Source organism: Somniosus microcephalus, chromosome 4 (assembly GCF_052327205.1).
Source record: "Somniosus microcephalus isolate GS21.2 chromosome 4, FLI_Smic_1.0, whole genome shotgun sequence".
NCBI classification, from domain to species: domain Eukaryota; kingdom Metazoa; phylum Chordata; class Chondrichthyes; order Squaliformes; family Somniosidae; genus Somniosus; species Somniosus microcephalus.
The window spans coordinates 266705625-266718936 of NC_140990.1; the positions used below are offsets into that span (position 1 = coordinate 266705625).

At 37.7% G+C, this 13312-nt stretch overlaps 1 protein-coding gene across 9 annotated transcripts in view; it reads left to right on the forward strand.

The window, feature by feature from the left end:
* Window positions 1–13312, forward strand: part of tanc1a (tetratricopeptide repeat, ankyrin repeat and coiled-coil containing 1a) — a 242169-nt gene that overhangs the window by 212136 nt on the left and 16721 nt on the right. For 7 of the 9 annotated variants that reach the window (XM_085986345.1, XM_085986352.1, XM_085986347.1 and 4 more), the window contains 6 exons: window positions 2406–2539; window positions 3296–3419; window positions 3504–3679; window positions 4283–4415; window positions 8711–8737; window positions 8866–8957. In XM_085986345.1, coding sequence (XP_085842471.1) covers window positions 2406–2539; window positions 3296–3419; window positions 3504–3679; window positions 4283–4415; window positions 8711–8737; window positions 8866–8957 — 686 coding nt within the window. The remainder of the gene's footprint in view (window positions 1–2405; window positions 2540–3295; window positions 3420–3503; window positions 3680–4282; window positions 4416–8710; window positions 8738–8865; window positions 8958–13312) is intronic. The other 2 variants (XM_085986350.1, XM_085986349.1) reach the window with 1 other exon arrangement.

Below are 13312 nucleotides of genomic sequence, written 5' to 3' on the forward strand. Positions count from 1 at the left end.
CTCTTTCTCTTAATATATTTGTAAAAACATTTACTGTTGACTTTAATATTCCTTCCAAGTTTTTATCATATTTCTCACAGCAAACATATATGTTTTTTTCAGTTTTAATATTACAGGTGTCAGATTTAAATTGTTGGCTTCATGTGTTAAATGCTTGTCAACTGTAATGAGACTATAGCTGCTCTTTGGAAAATCTGCAAAGTACAGTAATTTTATTTTCTTTAATTTTTTTCATGAACAATGACCTATTAGAGCTGAGGCATACATTTAATGACTAGAAGTGAAAAGAGGAAATGCAATATAATATAGTTGATATATCAAGTATATGAAAGTTAAACTATTTTTGTGAGGTACATTACCTTAATTTGATGATTCCAAACTCTCTCTTAAGTAAAAAGAACATGCTTCTAATTGAATTTTGCAGTTTTATCCTTCCAATAGCAGTGTACAGGTTTTCTCGTGCAAGTGCCTTTGTGCTGTATAAGCTGTCAATATGGGCGTCTTCCATATTTTGATGCATAAAATGTCAAAAAAATGACCAGCTCTCACCATGATGCAGTCATATCAATCATATGTCTGGGCTTTTGATTGGCTGAAAAAAGTCTTTAATACTGATTTTCAGTGAATGAGTATAGCCAGGAGGAAGCAGAAATAAAATTAAAATGTTAAACTTAATTTTTTCAGGAGAAAAGACAGACCAGGTTAGATTAATTAATTAGGATAAAAGTAAGACAGAGTGAATGGGGGGAAATAGAGATGGGAGAATGTGGCAAATAGAATAAATGTTTATAGTATTTTTATCCATGTTTTAAGTGCAATATAATGTCTGTGTGAGTTGTATACATACAAAAAAAATTAGCCAGTCAAAACTGTTATTTCGCTGGACCTGTTGCCAGTCTAAAGGTTAAAGCGCTGATTACTGCATTTTGGAATCGGCTCTTGTGAAGCATTTCAGATATGGTTTGTTCTGTTTGAGTAAATCTTATTTATTGGCATCTTCTTTATTGCTTCAAGATGGGAAGGACATGGAGAAGAGGGCAAGGAATTCCTGAAATGTGTACAAGAGAACTCTCTATCAGCATGTTTCTAGCCCAACAAGGAAGGAAACAGTGCTGGAGATGTTCTGGGGAATTAAGTGGGGCAAGTGGACTATGTTTGAGTGGGAGAAAATTTGGGGAACAGTGATCACAATATCATTAGGTTTAGAGTAGTTAGGGAAAAGGACAAGGAACAATCAAAGGTGAAGATACTTGACTGGAGGAGGGCTAATTTCAGTGAGTTGAAAGGGGATCTGGCCCAGGTGGATTGGAAACAAAGATTGGCAGGTAAAACAGTAAATGAGATCAAGGAGGAGATAGTTTGGTTACAGACTAAACACATTCCCACGAGGGGGAAAGGAAGGACATTCAAAGCTAGAGCTCCCTTGATGACTAAAAACATTAAGCTTAAAATGAAACAGAAAAGGGAGACATAATAAATGTCAAGTTCATAATACAGTAAAGAATCAAGCAGAAAACAGAGTGCAAATGAGAACAGAAGAAGAAAGTAACAGGGACAAAGAGTGTGTGAGAAAAAACTAGCGAATAACCTAAAAGAGAACATTAAAGTCTTTTATAAAACATATAAAGGATAGTCAAAGGAAGGGTGGGCTGATTAAGGACCTTTATAGGACATCATCTTGTGGAGGCAGGGTGCATGGCTGAGGTACTAACTGAGTACTTCGTCTTCACAAAAGAAGAGGATGCTGCCAATATCACAGTAAAGGAGAGGGTAGAGAAATTGGATAGGATAAAAATAAAGAGGAGGTACTTAAAAGGTTAGCTGTGCTCAAAGTAGAAAAGTCACCTGATCCAGATGGCATGCATCCTACGTTGCTGAGGGAAATAAGAGTGCGGAGGCTCTGGCCACAATCTTTCAATCCTCCCTAGATGTGGAGTGGTGCCAGAGGACTGGAGGGTTGCAAACGTTACACATCTGTTGAAAAAAGAAAAAGACTAGAGAAGTTGGAATGAAAGTGGAGAAGGTTAAGGGGAAATTTAATTGTGGTGTTCAAAACTTTTGAGGGGTTTTGGTAGAATAGATGGAAAGAAACTGTTTCTATTGGTAGGAGGGACGGTAACCAGAGCACACAGATTTAAGGTGATTTGCAAAAGAACTGGGGGAGATGAGAATGTTTTTTTATGCAGCGAGTTATGATCTGGAATGCACCTGAAATGGTGGTGGAAGCAGATTCAATAGTAACTTTCAATAGGGAATTGTATATATTCTTGAAAAGGAAAAATTTGCAGGGCATTGAGGAAAAAGCAGGGGAGTGGGACTAATTGGATAGCTGTCAGAGGCACAGTGGGCCAAATGGCCGCCTCCTGTGTGTGTTCTGTTGCACTGAATATTGTTTCCTCCCTTAGCTCTCACAGCAGCGGCAGGCAGGGGTAAACTGGAAGTATGTGAACTGCTCCTGCAACAAGGAGCTGTGGTATCTCATCCCAATCGAAGGGGAATTGCTCCAGTATTTTGTGCAGCAAGACAAGGTCATTGGCAGGTAGTATAAATGCTATTTTTGTTGCAATGACAATTTTTTTTTTTTGCTTGGGAATATAATTTGTTTAAGGTACAATTTTTTTTAGTATTAGCCGATTTTGATTAGCTGGTAAAGTCCCCACCGCACTTAAAGGACGTGTTGGTGCTAACACGATTTGCCCGCTATACATGTTCGACTGTTTATCCCTTACATCTGCAACACTCATGATGTTCAGTAGAAAGAACTGAAAAATCAATTAAATAGATTTAATGCTAAAATGTCAACAGCTATGTATTAAAAAATTTATTAAGATTCAGCTATTCCTTTGTAGAAGTACGTAATGATTTTGGATATTTGAGAATATTCCTTAGGCAGGTGTAATCAGAAAGCTGAAAAATAAATGATAAGCGAAGTACAGTTATAAGGAAAGATTACCTGCCCTGTACTTTGGACCTTCACAAGATGCTATTTACTTTGTTATTACAGTCACTGCTGAGTTGTGTAAGCTATAACCTGACACCAGTCACCAGTTTTAGGTGATTAAGTATAGAAGATAATTGCACCTTATTAAAGTGCGAACTACTGAGCGGATGGCTGTTTCTGCCCAAAATACCCGATGCGCTAAACACGCTGCAATTGACTATAATGGAAAATGGTTAACATTGTTTGGCTGATTTTAAACAAATACCTGATTTAAACATGGGCGGTTTAAGTGGTGAGGACTGTAATACCTACCGATACTATGCTGTATTAATTTTTTGTTTTGCGAAAATTTAGATTGCTGACCTATTGTTTCAGCATGGTGCTGATGTGAACACAACAGATAAGCAGGGACGTACACCACTTATGGTGGCTTCTTGCGAAGGGCACGTGAGCACTGTTGAATTTCTACTTTCAAAAGGTAAACTCTTGTCAATCTTTGTTATATTGTGTAGTTACATTTTTCTGCTAAGTATCAATATTCTATTTGGTTTTGGTCTTTTAGGTGCTTCCATATCTTCAGTAGATAAGGAAGGGTTGACTCCCTTGAGTTGGTCCTGTCTGAAAGGACAAAAACTTGTGGTTCAGACTTTGGTGGAGAGGGGTGCAGCTATTGACCACACAGATAAGAATGGTCGCACTCCTCTAGACCTAGCAGCTTTTTATGGAGATTCTGACATTGTGAGTACTACCAAACTTTGCTTGTGGTATATAGACACTGTATTAATGTTGTGTTGGGTTTGGTAACAAAGCATTGCTCAGCACTGGTAAACAAATAAGTTTTCAAATTGAAAAGCCCTGTGTTCTAAATCATTAATACCAGGTTGTAGTTTCCTCATTAGTGGATTGGCTCCACTAATTTGTTTAATAGAACAACTATTTTAATGGGTTATGTGTATTTCCACACAATACAATATAGATATTAGTTGCACTGGATCAGGGAAACTTTTTATGACTTATAACCAAATAAAAGCATTGGCAGTAAGAAAAAAAATTTTTTTTACATGTTATTTAATGTAACAGTTGAACTTAAAATTATATATTAATATTTATTTGAGTCTTGATAGCAACTGTTGCAGGCCATTCAACTGCAGGGTGCATCACAGCCAAGCCCTAATCTGGGACAGTGAGATGAATTGTGGTTCCCATACCAGGGATTGAATCTGGGACCTTTCTAGCCTATAGGACTAAGTGGATAAACATGCTACGCAATCCGGAGTGTCTCGAATTAATTTGTATAATAATGAATGAACTTGTTTAATAAGTTTTATAATTGCTGCGCAGGTTCAGTATCTGGTGGAAAGAGGTGCAATGATTGAGCATGTTGACTACAGTGGAATGCGTCCATTAGACAGAGCAATTGGATGCTGCAACACTTCAGTAGTGGTGATGCTGCTTCAGAAAGGTGCAAAACTAGGTACGGCTTTAAGACTGACAGGAAACAAAGCTACAAAAATTAATTGATGTATTTTTCATAAGTTATGGTGCCATTTTTGCTCATTATTTTGACTGAGGGAAAAGGGGAACAGGTTTGTCCTAGATAATACTGTTTTTTGTAATGTATGTAGCTCAATTTTCTGTAAACTTCTTTCATTGTTACTGTCAATTGAAAATCTGAAATTTCCTGGTTTCAAAAAAATCTGTGCCATTTGGTGTTCAGTATTATTTTGTTATTCCGATAGTCCAGTTCAATACAGTCCATATGAAAATCCTAATCCTGTCCCATTCAAACACTTCGTGAATTGATTTATTTTCAGTATTGTCAGATGTATTTGCCACTTTGGATAGACCATCATTTGTTTATAATGCAAATATTTTGTGCAGATCATTTTACAGCCAAGTTATTTACGTTTTACTACAATAATGGAATGACGGTCTTAATTCAACTTGAATAATTGTCTTTTTTAAATACACAGCGCATTTGTTAATTGGCTAATTAACAAATTCTTAATGGACACTATTTATGTATTGAACATTGTGTTACTTCATTTAATTGGCAGAAATAATTTGTCTCCTGGACAGCACCAGATAGTAGGGATTTTAATTGACAGTAGCGAAGGATTATTAATTGCTATGTACTCGTGTGGATTGATTGCCTAATGTACACATAAGGAAAACAAGTAATTTGATGTCCCTTAATTATTAGTTTAATGGTCTCTGACATCTTGCCTAACAATTTTTGTTAGATAAGGGTATCAAGGGATATCACAGAATCACAGAAACCCCACAGTGCAGATAGAGGCCATTTCGGCCCATCGAGCCTACACCGACACATATCCCACCCGATCCCCGTAACCCCAACACATATCCCACCCTATCCCTGTAACCCCACCTATTTAATCCCCCTAACACTAAGGGTCAATTTATCATGGCCAATCAACCTAACCCGCACATCTTTGGACTGTGGGAGGAAACCGGAGAAAACCCACGCAAACACGGGGAGAATGTGCAAACTCCACACACAGTCGCCCGAGGCCGGATTCGAACCCGGGTCTCTGGCGCTGTGAGGCAACAGTGCTAACCACTATGCCACCGTGCTGTGGATATGGAGGTAAGACCGGTAAATGGAGTTGAGGTACAGATCAGCCATGACAATTGAATGACTGACTGAGCAAGCTCGAGCAGCTGGATGGCATATTGCTGTTCCTATGACATCATTGTTGAGCTCCTCGAAATAGTTATACAGCAAAACATTTCGACTGATGCAACTTTTCCATTAGTACGAATTGTTTCCATCATTTATATTTCAGGAACCATGTATGAAAAGCTGTCAGTTTTGGTATTTTCATTCCAGGAGCATTTTTTGTGTATACAGTTACATTTACTAACCAAATGACAAGGATCCATGAGTACCATTAGTGACAGTTATTTATACAATGGATCTTGGTTAGAATATTAGATTTCTGACTTTTGTTAATTTGAAAATAGAGCAACTAGATTTATTCATGTTTACAGCTTTGTAACACTGGTCCCACATTTGGTTTCTCTGAAAAGGACAGGACAAAGTCATCAGAACCCTCTAAGCCTCTCAATTTTTCCTTGGTCCAATTACTAAACCGATTATTCTCAAGATAAAATGGCATCTGGTGCCAACTAATACTGGTGCAAGATAAATGACTAAACTGTTGGTCTTCCAACTGGTGCACAGATAATCACATGATAGATGCAGATATTTCCCATCTTGGCTTACTGTAAGGAAAAACTATACAGTCTCCCTCCATCGTCACTTCATTGCAGCTAGCAGTATGCTGCCATGCAGCTGCCAATGGCTCAGTATTGATCAGGTTCCAATTCCAGAATTTTGTAAAAGATTGCAAACGACTGGATCAGCTAGAACTGACTTTCATCAGCATCTTTCTGTTGACTTGACTCCTGAAAATGTAAGGATAATTCAGACCGTTCTCCTGTAAACCTATTTACACAATGGCCTCAACAGTTTGCATAGCTACAAAAAGTTTCTGAACACAGTTCAATACAGACTGCCAGTACCTTATCTCTTCCAACATTGGTGTTAATAGACACCAGCTTTTCATCAAGACCAGCTGAGACTGATGAAAGGAAATCTCATAGCTTCACTTCAGAGACAGTTTGAGCCTTCACACCTGATTTACATTCCCAAGTTTAGTATCAATGTGAAGCACTTTCAGCTTCACATAAGCTTTTAACTTGAGTGAATGTACCATTACATACCAAGGCCTAATTTACTTTCTTTTGATTGACAAACAATTATGTTCATGAAAATCTTGATTCCATGTTTGAGACTCTATCGTGGATTTCCCTCATGGAGAACTGTGTATGTTCATTGACGTGTGTTATAACTTCTGGTTTGTAAGTTGTATGTCAACTGTATCCATTGTGAATGTACGCGTGCCATATTTCCTATTTACACCACGGCTTTGGTCAGGTGTAATGAACCAAGATTTTCCCCTCGGCATTATTCTTTTAATTGTAAATGGATTAATGCAGGCATTAAAATAAAACAGATTTGAAAATCTAGGCTGTTATTAAAATATTATAGTTTAAAAGTTTTTTTAATTTTGTGGAAAAGATTAGTTAGGGGATTTTGTTGGAGATTATCTTGTAAATAAAATTGCATCCATCAGCTCTAGAGACCAAAGTCCCCTGTATAATTTGTAGTTAACAGTTTGTGATGTGTTTCTTTGTTCTTGATAAACATATTGGCCAGGAATTTGCGGTCAGTGGCGAAGCGACGGTGCTCGCCGCTGACCTCAGAAAGCTGCCCACAAAGATCTTGCGATCTCTGTGGCGAAAACTTTAGGTTTCTCAACCTTAATTTGATTATAGTGCTGTCAAAAGGTAGAGCAGCAGTGATGTCATTAAGCTGTCTAAGCAGCCAATCACATTGAAGAATTCTCACACAGCAAATCAGGAAATAAAAAGCACTGATTATCAGTTCACTTTTTAAAAATTTTAGAGACCAAAATAAAGATTGGGACATACACATGGGGTTACGGTAGAAGCTGAAATATAAAACTTTTAAATATATTTTTATTATTTTGAAAATACAGTATTTTTTATTTGACATTCCTCATATATAAAATTAGTTTTTCAGGGCCAGAATGGTTGTTCAACAGTCAATATGCCATTAAAACCCCAGTTAGACTTATTCCAACAAGGCTTAACTTTTTATAGGGTGTTTAATATTTAGATATTAGAGCGGAAAAGCTTACGTTTTCATCAGTTCAACTGATTTCATTGGTTGCCGGCTATGGGGCTTCCACAGTGCAGCCTGTGGCAGAGCAGGGAATGACTGACAGCAACATCAGGATTTCCGTGTTTATCTGTGCATGCGCTAAATCCTGAAGTTACGGTCAGTTTCAGAGGAGTAATAGCGGCGTACGCTGAAAGTTTTGCTGTCACTACCACCGCAAAATACGGGCCATTCTTTTTCTTCCAATTTTAATTTATTTTTTCCACTGTAATATAGCTACTCAAGCTGTAAATACTTTCATTGCTTCCCACACCCTTGGTGCTGCTTTCTCCGCAGCCATCTCTGTGCCCAGTTTTCTGTGATGGAATATGCCCTCAAACACCTTGGCTGGGCACTGCTATGACTGTGTAGACATTGTTGAAGAATTTTCTTAAAGCTGCATTGTTCTGCTTTTTAATATTGTTACCAATAAAGTTGCACATTGCCACAGTGATTATTTTTAATAAAATATCTTAATAGTACCAATTCTGTGGCAGAACAGGCTTTAAATGTATATTTTGGAATCTTCATTTCCAGCATTTCTGAATAAATCTATCAACATCCATTCATTCGTGAATAAATTAGTGTTTTTTCAGAAAAAAAGTAATTCACTAATACTTGCACCCAGTACCTCTAAATGTGGCACAAATTTTATGTTTTATACCAAAGGTTGAGATTTTCCTACGATGTTGTTTACAGATGACTATGATTAATTTCATAGAACAGAGTACTTTATTATTTGAAAACTAAGTGCACAGTGGAAAATGGTCTTTGTTACAACAATGAAAGTATTTGACAAATTAATCATATTGCCAATATGATTTTTAGTAGGGAACCGTGCTTTAATTATAAATGTAAACTTAAAAAATAAGCTGTCACAACTGTAAGGTAAATAAGCTTTTTGTATGGAAGTAAAGGCCAATTATATTGACTTTTTTACATTAACTTTTTCCTACTTTCATTCCCCTTTCCTTAAATGCTTCCATTAATACGTTATAAAGGCTACAGAAGTTCTTATGACTGCTCAGGTATTGGTTTTAAACAGAATTTGCTCTTTTTTGTCCTAGCTAATGATGTCTTAGAACTTTACAAATTTTCTATGCAAGGGTATGACCATGTCCTTCTCTAAAATGAAGACATATTATTACTTGTGTAGGTAATGCAGCTTGGGCAATGGCCACGTCCAAACCAGACATCCTGATCATTTTATTACAGAAACTAATGGAAGAAGGAAATCTACTTTATAAGGTATGGTCTAATCGTCTTTTGAAATGTCATATGTAACTTAGGACAATGCACACACCTTTCTCCTATAAATACATGTTGTTCCTTCATGACATATTATGCTGTGATAATACTCTAACTCAATCTTTCCCAGGACCTCAAAACTGTGCAATTTCTTAACTTGCACAGTCTTCCCTTCCTTTTTGAATATAAGGCCTTTAAAATCCAACTTTGCATCACCTATTCACTACTTCCTGATTTACCTCATCTCTTCTACTGTTGTTAACCTTGGTATTCTCCTGCACTAAAGGTTATTGGGCCTCGACTATAATAAAGGTTTCTTAAGTTTAAAAAAAAATGAATAGAATCCAGAGTGATGGTCTCTTAAAACTGCAATTCCTACAACATTTGTGTTTATATTTTTATTAAGGGCCAAAGTTAGAATGTACATGTTATTTTTTTTTTAAAGCTACATTTTACTTCTATTACAATGGAAATTCTTCTTCATTCTCCACACAACACTGGAATGGGAACAAGGCTTGGTACTGTCCGATCCATCTAATTTTAATGAGGTTTAAAAATTTTACTCGCCATGTTCACTATGGATTATTTAAATACTATTCCAAGCATGGTCATATCTTTGCTACCAGTCTTTGACACTTGTCATTGACACATAACACCTCAGCATGACCAGCTTGTCTCCGATTTTCCACTAGAATCAAATGTATAGGCTTCATACCATCAGCTTAAACGTAAATTGGAAACTAGTCTTGGTACACGGTTGGCATTAACCAATCCTAAAACTACACTTCAGATATTATTTGCCATGTCTTCACCGAATCCCATGATGTTCTCCAACACCAGCGCAGCATTGACATCAGCTGACTCCATGTCACAGAACATTAAAGTGTGATATTGATCCGGCTTGATGGTACTAACCCTGGAGAGGACCCAGCATATGTTGGCATCTACTAGTTCCACCTTGTATTGAAGGATATGATCCCATTTACCCATTTGCAGTCTGTCTGCCATTTCCCAGTCAAGATCTATGGGGGGGGGGGGGCGGTGAGGGGTGCACCTTGCCACCAACCAGTATCCATCTAATCAGAAGAAACAGAAGATATCATTTTTTCCTAGCACTGGCTAATGCTAAGGCTTGTTGATGCTCGAACCATGGCGTGATGTATTTTGGAAAACCTCTAGCCAGGATGCGCCACACAACTGTTGATGTTATGTGAGTCCATAACCCAGCTCATGAATAGTTCCGAACATTTTCAGTACTTAGGGGTTATCTACTGGACAATTGCCAACTCTCTCTTCTGCTCAGGGGTCAAGAGGCTGCAAAGGCTATATTTCTGAAGAAAAAAAGTCAGTCTATATTTTGTCCCTTTTCTGCTATCTCCATATTGATCATTGTGACCATGGTTCTAGGTTATTATTTTTTTTCTGCCTGCTTCAAGTTGATTCTTTGCTGGAGTACAATTCTGTGGGCTCTAGGTGCCCTGCAGTACCATGCCTGTGGTTATTATTCATGTATGAATATCAACAATGAGTTTCAGCAAACTATTCTACCAGTAAGAACATTACAGCCTAGCCCAATCCTGACCTTTCAATAGGTGCTGGATAACAGTCAGGTGTGGGAACCCTGGATGAATTTTTATCTTTCGTAACACAAGTGCAGAGGCCAATTGTAGCAATTCTGGCACTGCCTGGTTGACATCACCTAACTTAGTGCAGACCAGGGTTTGCACCTGTAACCTTCCTGGTCTGGGGTTTAACTAAATTTTGGATAAGCTCACTGAGCCATCACACAGATGAAACCAATGCAGTGAAGCCAAAGGGAATTTAGGTGTGCAGATAAATAAAACCTTAGAGCTGGGCGAGCACGTGGAAAAAAATCTGTTATCGTAAATAGGACTTTGGGGTTTATGTTGAGAGGGATTGAGTACAAAAGCAAGAGGTCATGATGTACAAAACAATGGTCAGGCTGCATCTGGAATACACATGGCCTACGTCTGTGCTAAAAAATATTGTTCTCTATAAACCAGTTCATGTCTTAGTTATTGAAATGCTTGTTATATGAAGATGATCCACTTTCCAAAATAGGTGCTCTGTTGGATTTTAGAAAACCTTCGACAGACAGAGCTTACAATATCAGGTGTCGAAGGTTATTTTATGGTGTTCCAATCATAATTTAGTCAGTACTTGAAAACTCAACCATGTCAATTTGTTGCTGAAATCCAGCTCCACATAATTCCATTAACTCTTGCAGTCTTCATTGATAGTCTCCCTTCAGGTTCTCAGAGTCCATCTTGTTTCATGGAAGGAGTCTGTAAATGTAATCCTATCCAAACTCCTCTGGTACAATCTTAAATTTATATTCAGGGCATTAGAATTCTCTGGCACCTTAAGGCCAATTTCTGAAGCAAGAAAATGTAGATTCTGCAGCAGGTATCCAGTTTCTTTGGAGCCTTACTAAGTGGTCTGCATTTATTTGTGTCATAAAAGTGTAACGGCTGTAATTTTTAGATAAGGAAGCATACATTTATTTAATTGTAAGCTGCAGTACCTGATTGTGAGGAGAGGTGTGAGCTGGAGCAGCCAGCCTGCCTCCACCACTAACTAGCAGCAGTCAGGGAGTCAGGTCACCTGGTTATATGAGCAATTGGATCATAATTTGAAAGAATGGTAGAGCTGTTATGAGCAAGAGAGGCTTGAGAAGCAGGAGCAACGCAATGGATTCAGTCAGCTTTTACAGGAGACTTTTTCGTTAATACAGAAAATTCGCAGGAGCAGGAGTATATTAACTTGTGTATTAACTAATGTTTCTGTAAAAATCAACTCTCGCACCCAATTCTGTATCACAGTGGGAAAAATTATGTGGTGGTGTCATGGGCTCTTTTTTAATGGCCCTTTTAAGTTTCTTAGCTCAAGCAGTCTCAAGTTCTTGTTTTGGTGAATTGCAAAGCTTCTGCTGGTTTTGACTCTCAAAAAAAGCGAGATTCACCTTATTGTGGATCAACTCTATCTGATCCAGCATATCGACTAAACCATCCTTAGGCCTCATCCAGATTCTTACAAGTAATGTATTTTCAACCTCTTCATCTATCTCCCACCCATTTGGAACTACGTTATTGATTCCACAATGTAGGTGCCCGAAGGACTTAATCCTTTTAAATGGTGTACACCAAATCGCTCCTCAATGGTCGCAAAATCCTAGGCAAAGTCATTTCCAAACAAACATTGGCAAAATGGCTAGTAGAATGTAATCTTCACTGCTATCCTCTCACCAGTAGGAAATATTCAAGTTTAGTTAAGTGGATAGAGGTGGAGATCAGCATTCAGTTCAAAGAAACTTGCAAGAACAACAGGGTAATAATATTGGGTGATTTTAACTATCCTAAGTTAGACTGGAACAAAAGTAATGCAGGTGTTCAAAGTGGAGAACGCTTTATAGAATGCTTGCAGTACTGCTTCCTAGGTTAGTATGTTCTAGCCCAAGGAAAGAGATATATTGCTTGATTTAGTTCTGGGAAATGAAGTGGAGCAAATCACTGTTTTGAGAGTAGAAGAATTGGGAAATAGTGACCACAGCGTAGTTATGTTCAATGTACGAAAAGAAAAGGATAATAGTCAAAGATAAGGGTGCTGGATTGAAAAAAAAGCAAAGTTCAGTGAGATGAAAGGGGATCTGACCAAATTAACTGGGCAGCAAACAGATTGACCGATCAGCGGTGGGAAATCTTCAAATATGAGATGCGTAAAGTAAAAAATGAACCAATTTCCATTTATTGTTCCATATCTTCTATATTTGCATTCTCACTTCAATCTCCACAATTAAGACTCCTTCCTTCATCCCTCCGTGATCATAACATCTCTTAAACTAATCTTTTACTTTTTATGTTCAGCTAGATCCTCACCTTGTGGGCATTTTTCAAAAGTATCAATTAAGAGCATCTGGTAAAACTACAACTTGAAACATACTATAAACGAAGATTATTGGTTTGGCTTAGGAACTGTGATGATTCACATTTTGGTTTGTTGGTTCTAGAATCTCTGTTCCTTTCGAAGGACCCTCCTGTTCCAAATACTACATCGTAGTCAGTTTTCAGTAAGGCATGAAGGAATCCAGAAGTACCTAATGTTGGGGTTTTATTCTTTGAACCAACAGTATTCTTCATATATTGCAATCCCACATCATCGCCTCAGGCCATTGCTGATAGTAGATACATTGGATTTTGTCCTGTTTCTTCGTGGGAACCTTTAGGCCAAAACAAACTGATATCTTGTGGGTATGAAAAAGCTTTGACACATGACTGAAACCTGTTCTTGGCAGCTGAATATGTCAAAAATGAATTGATTTTTATAATACTACAAGC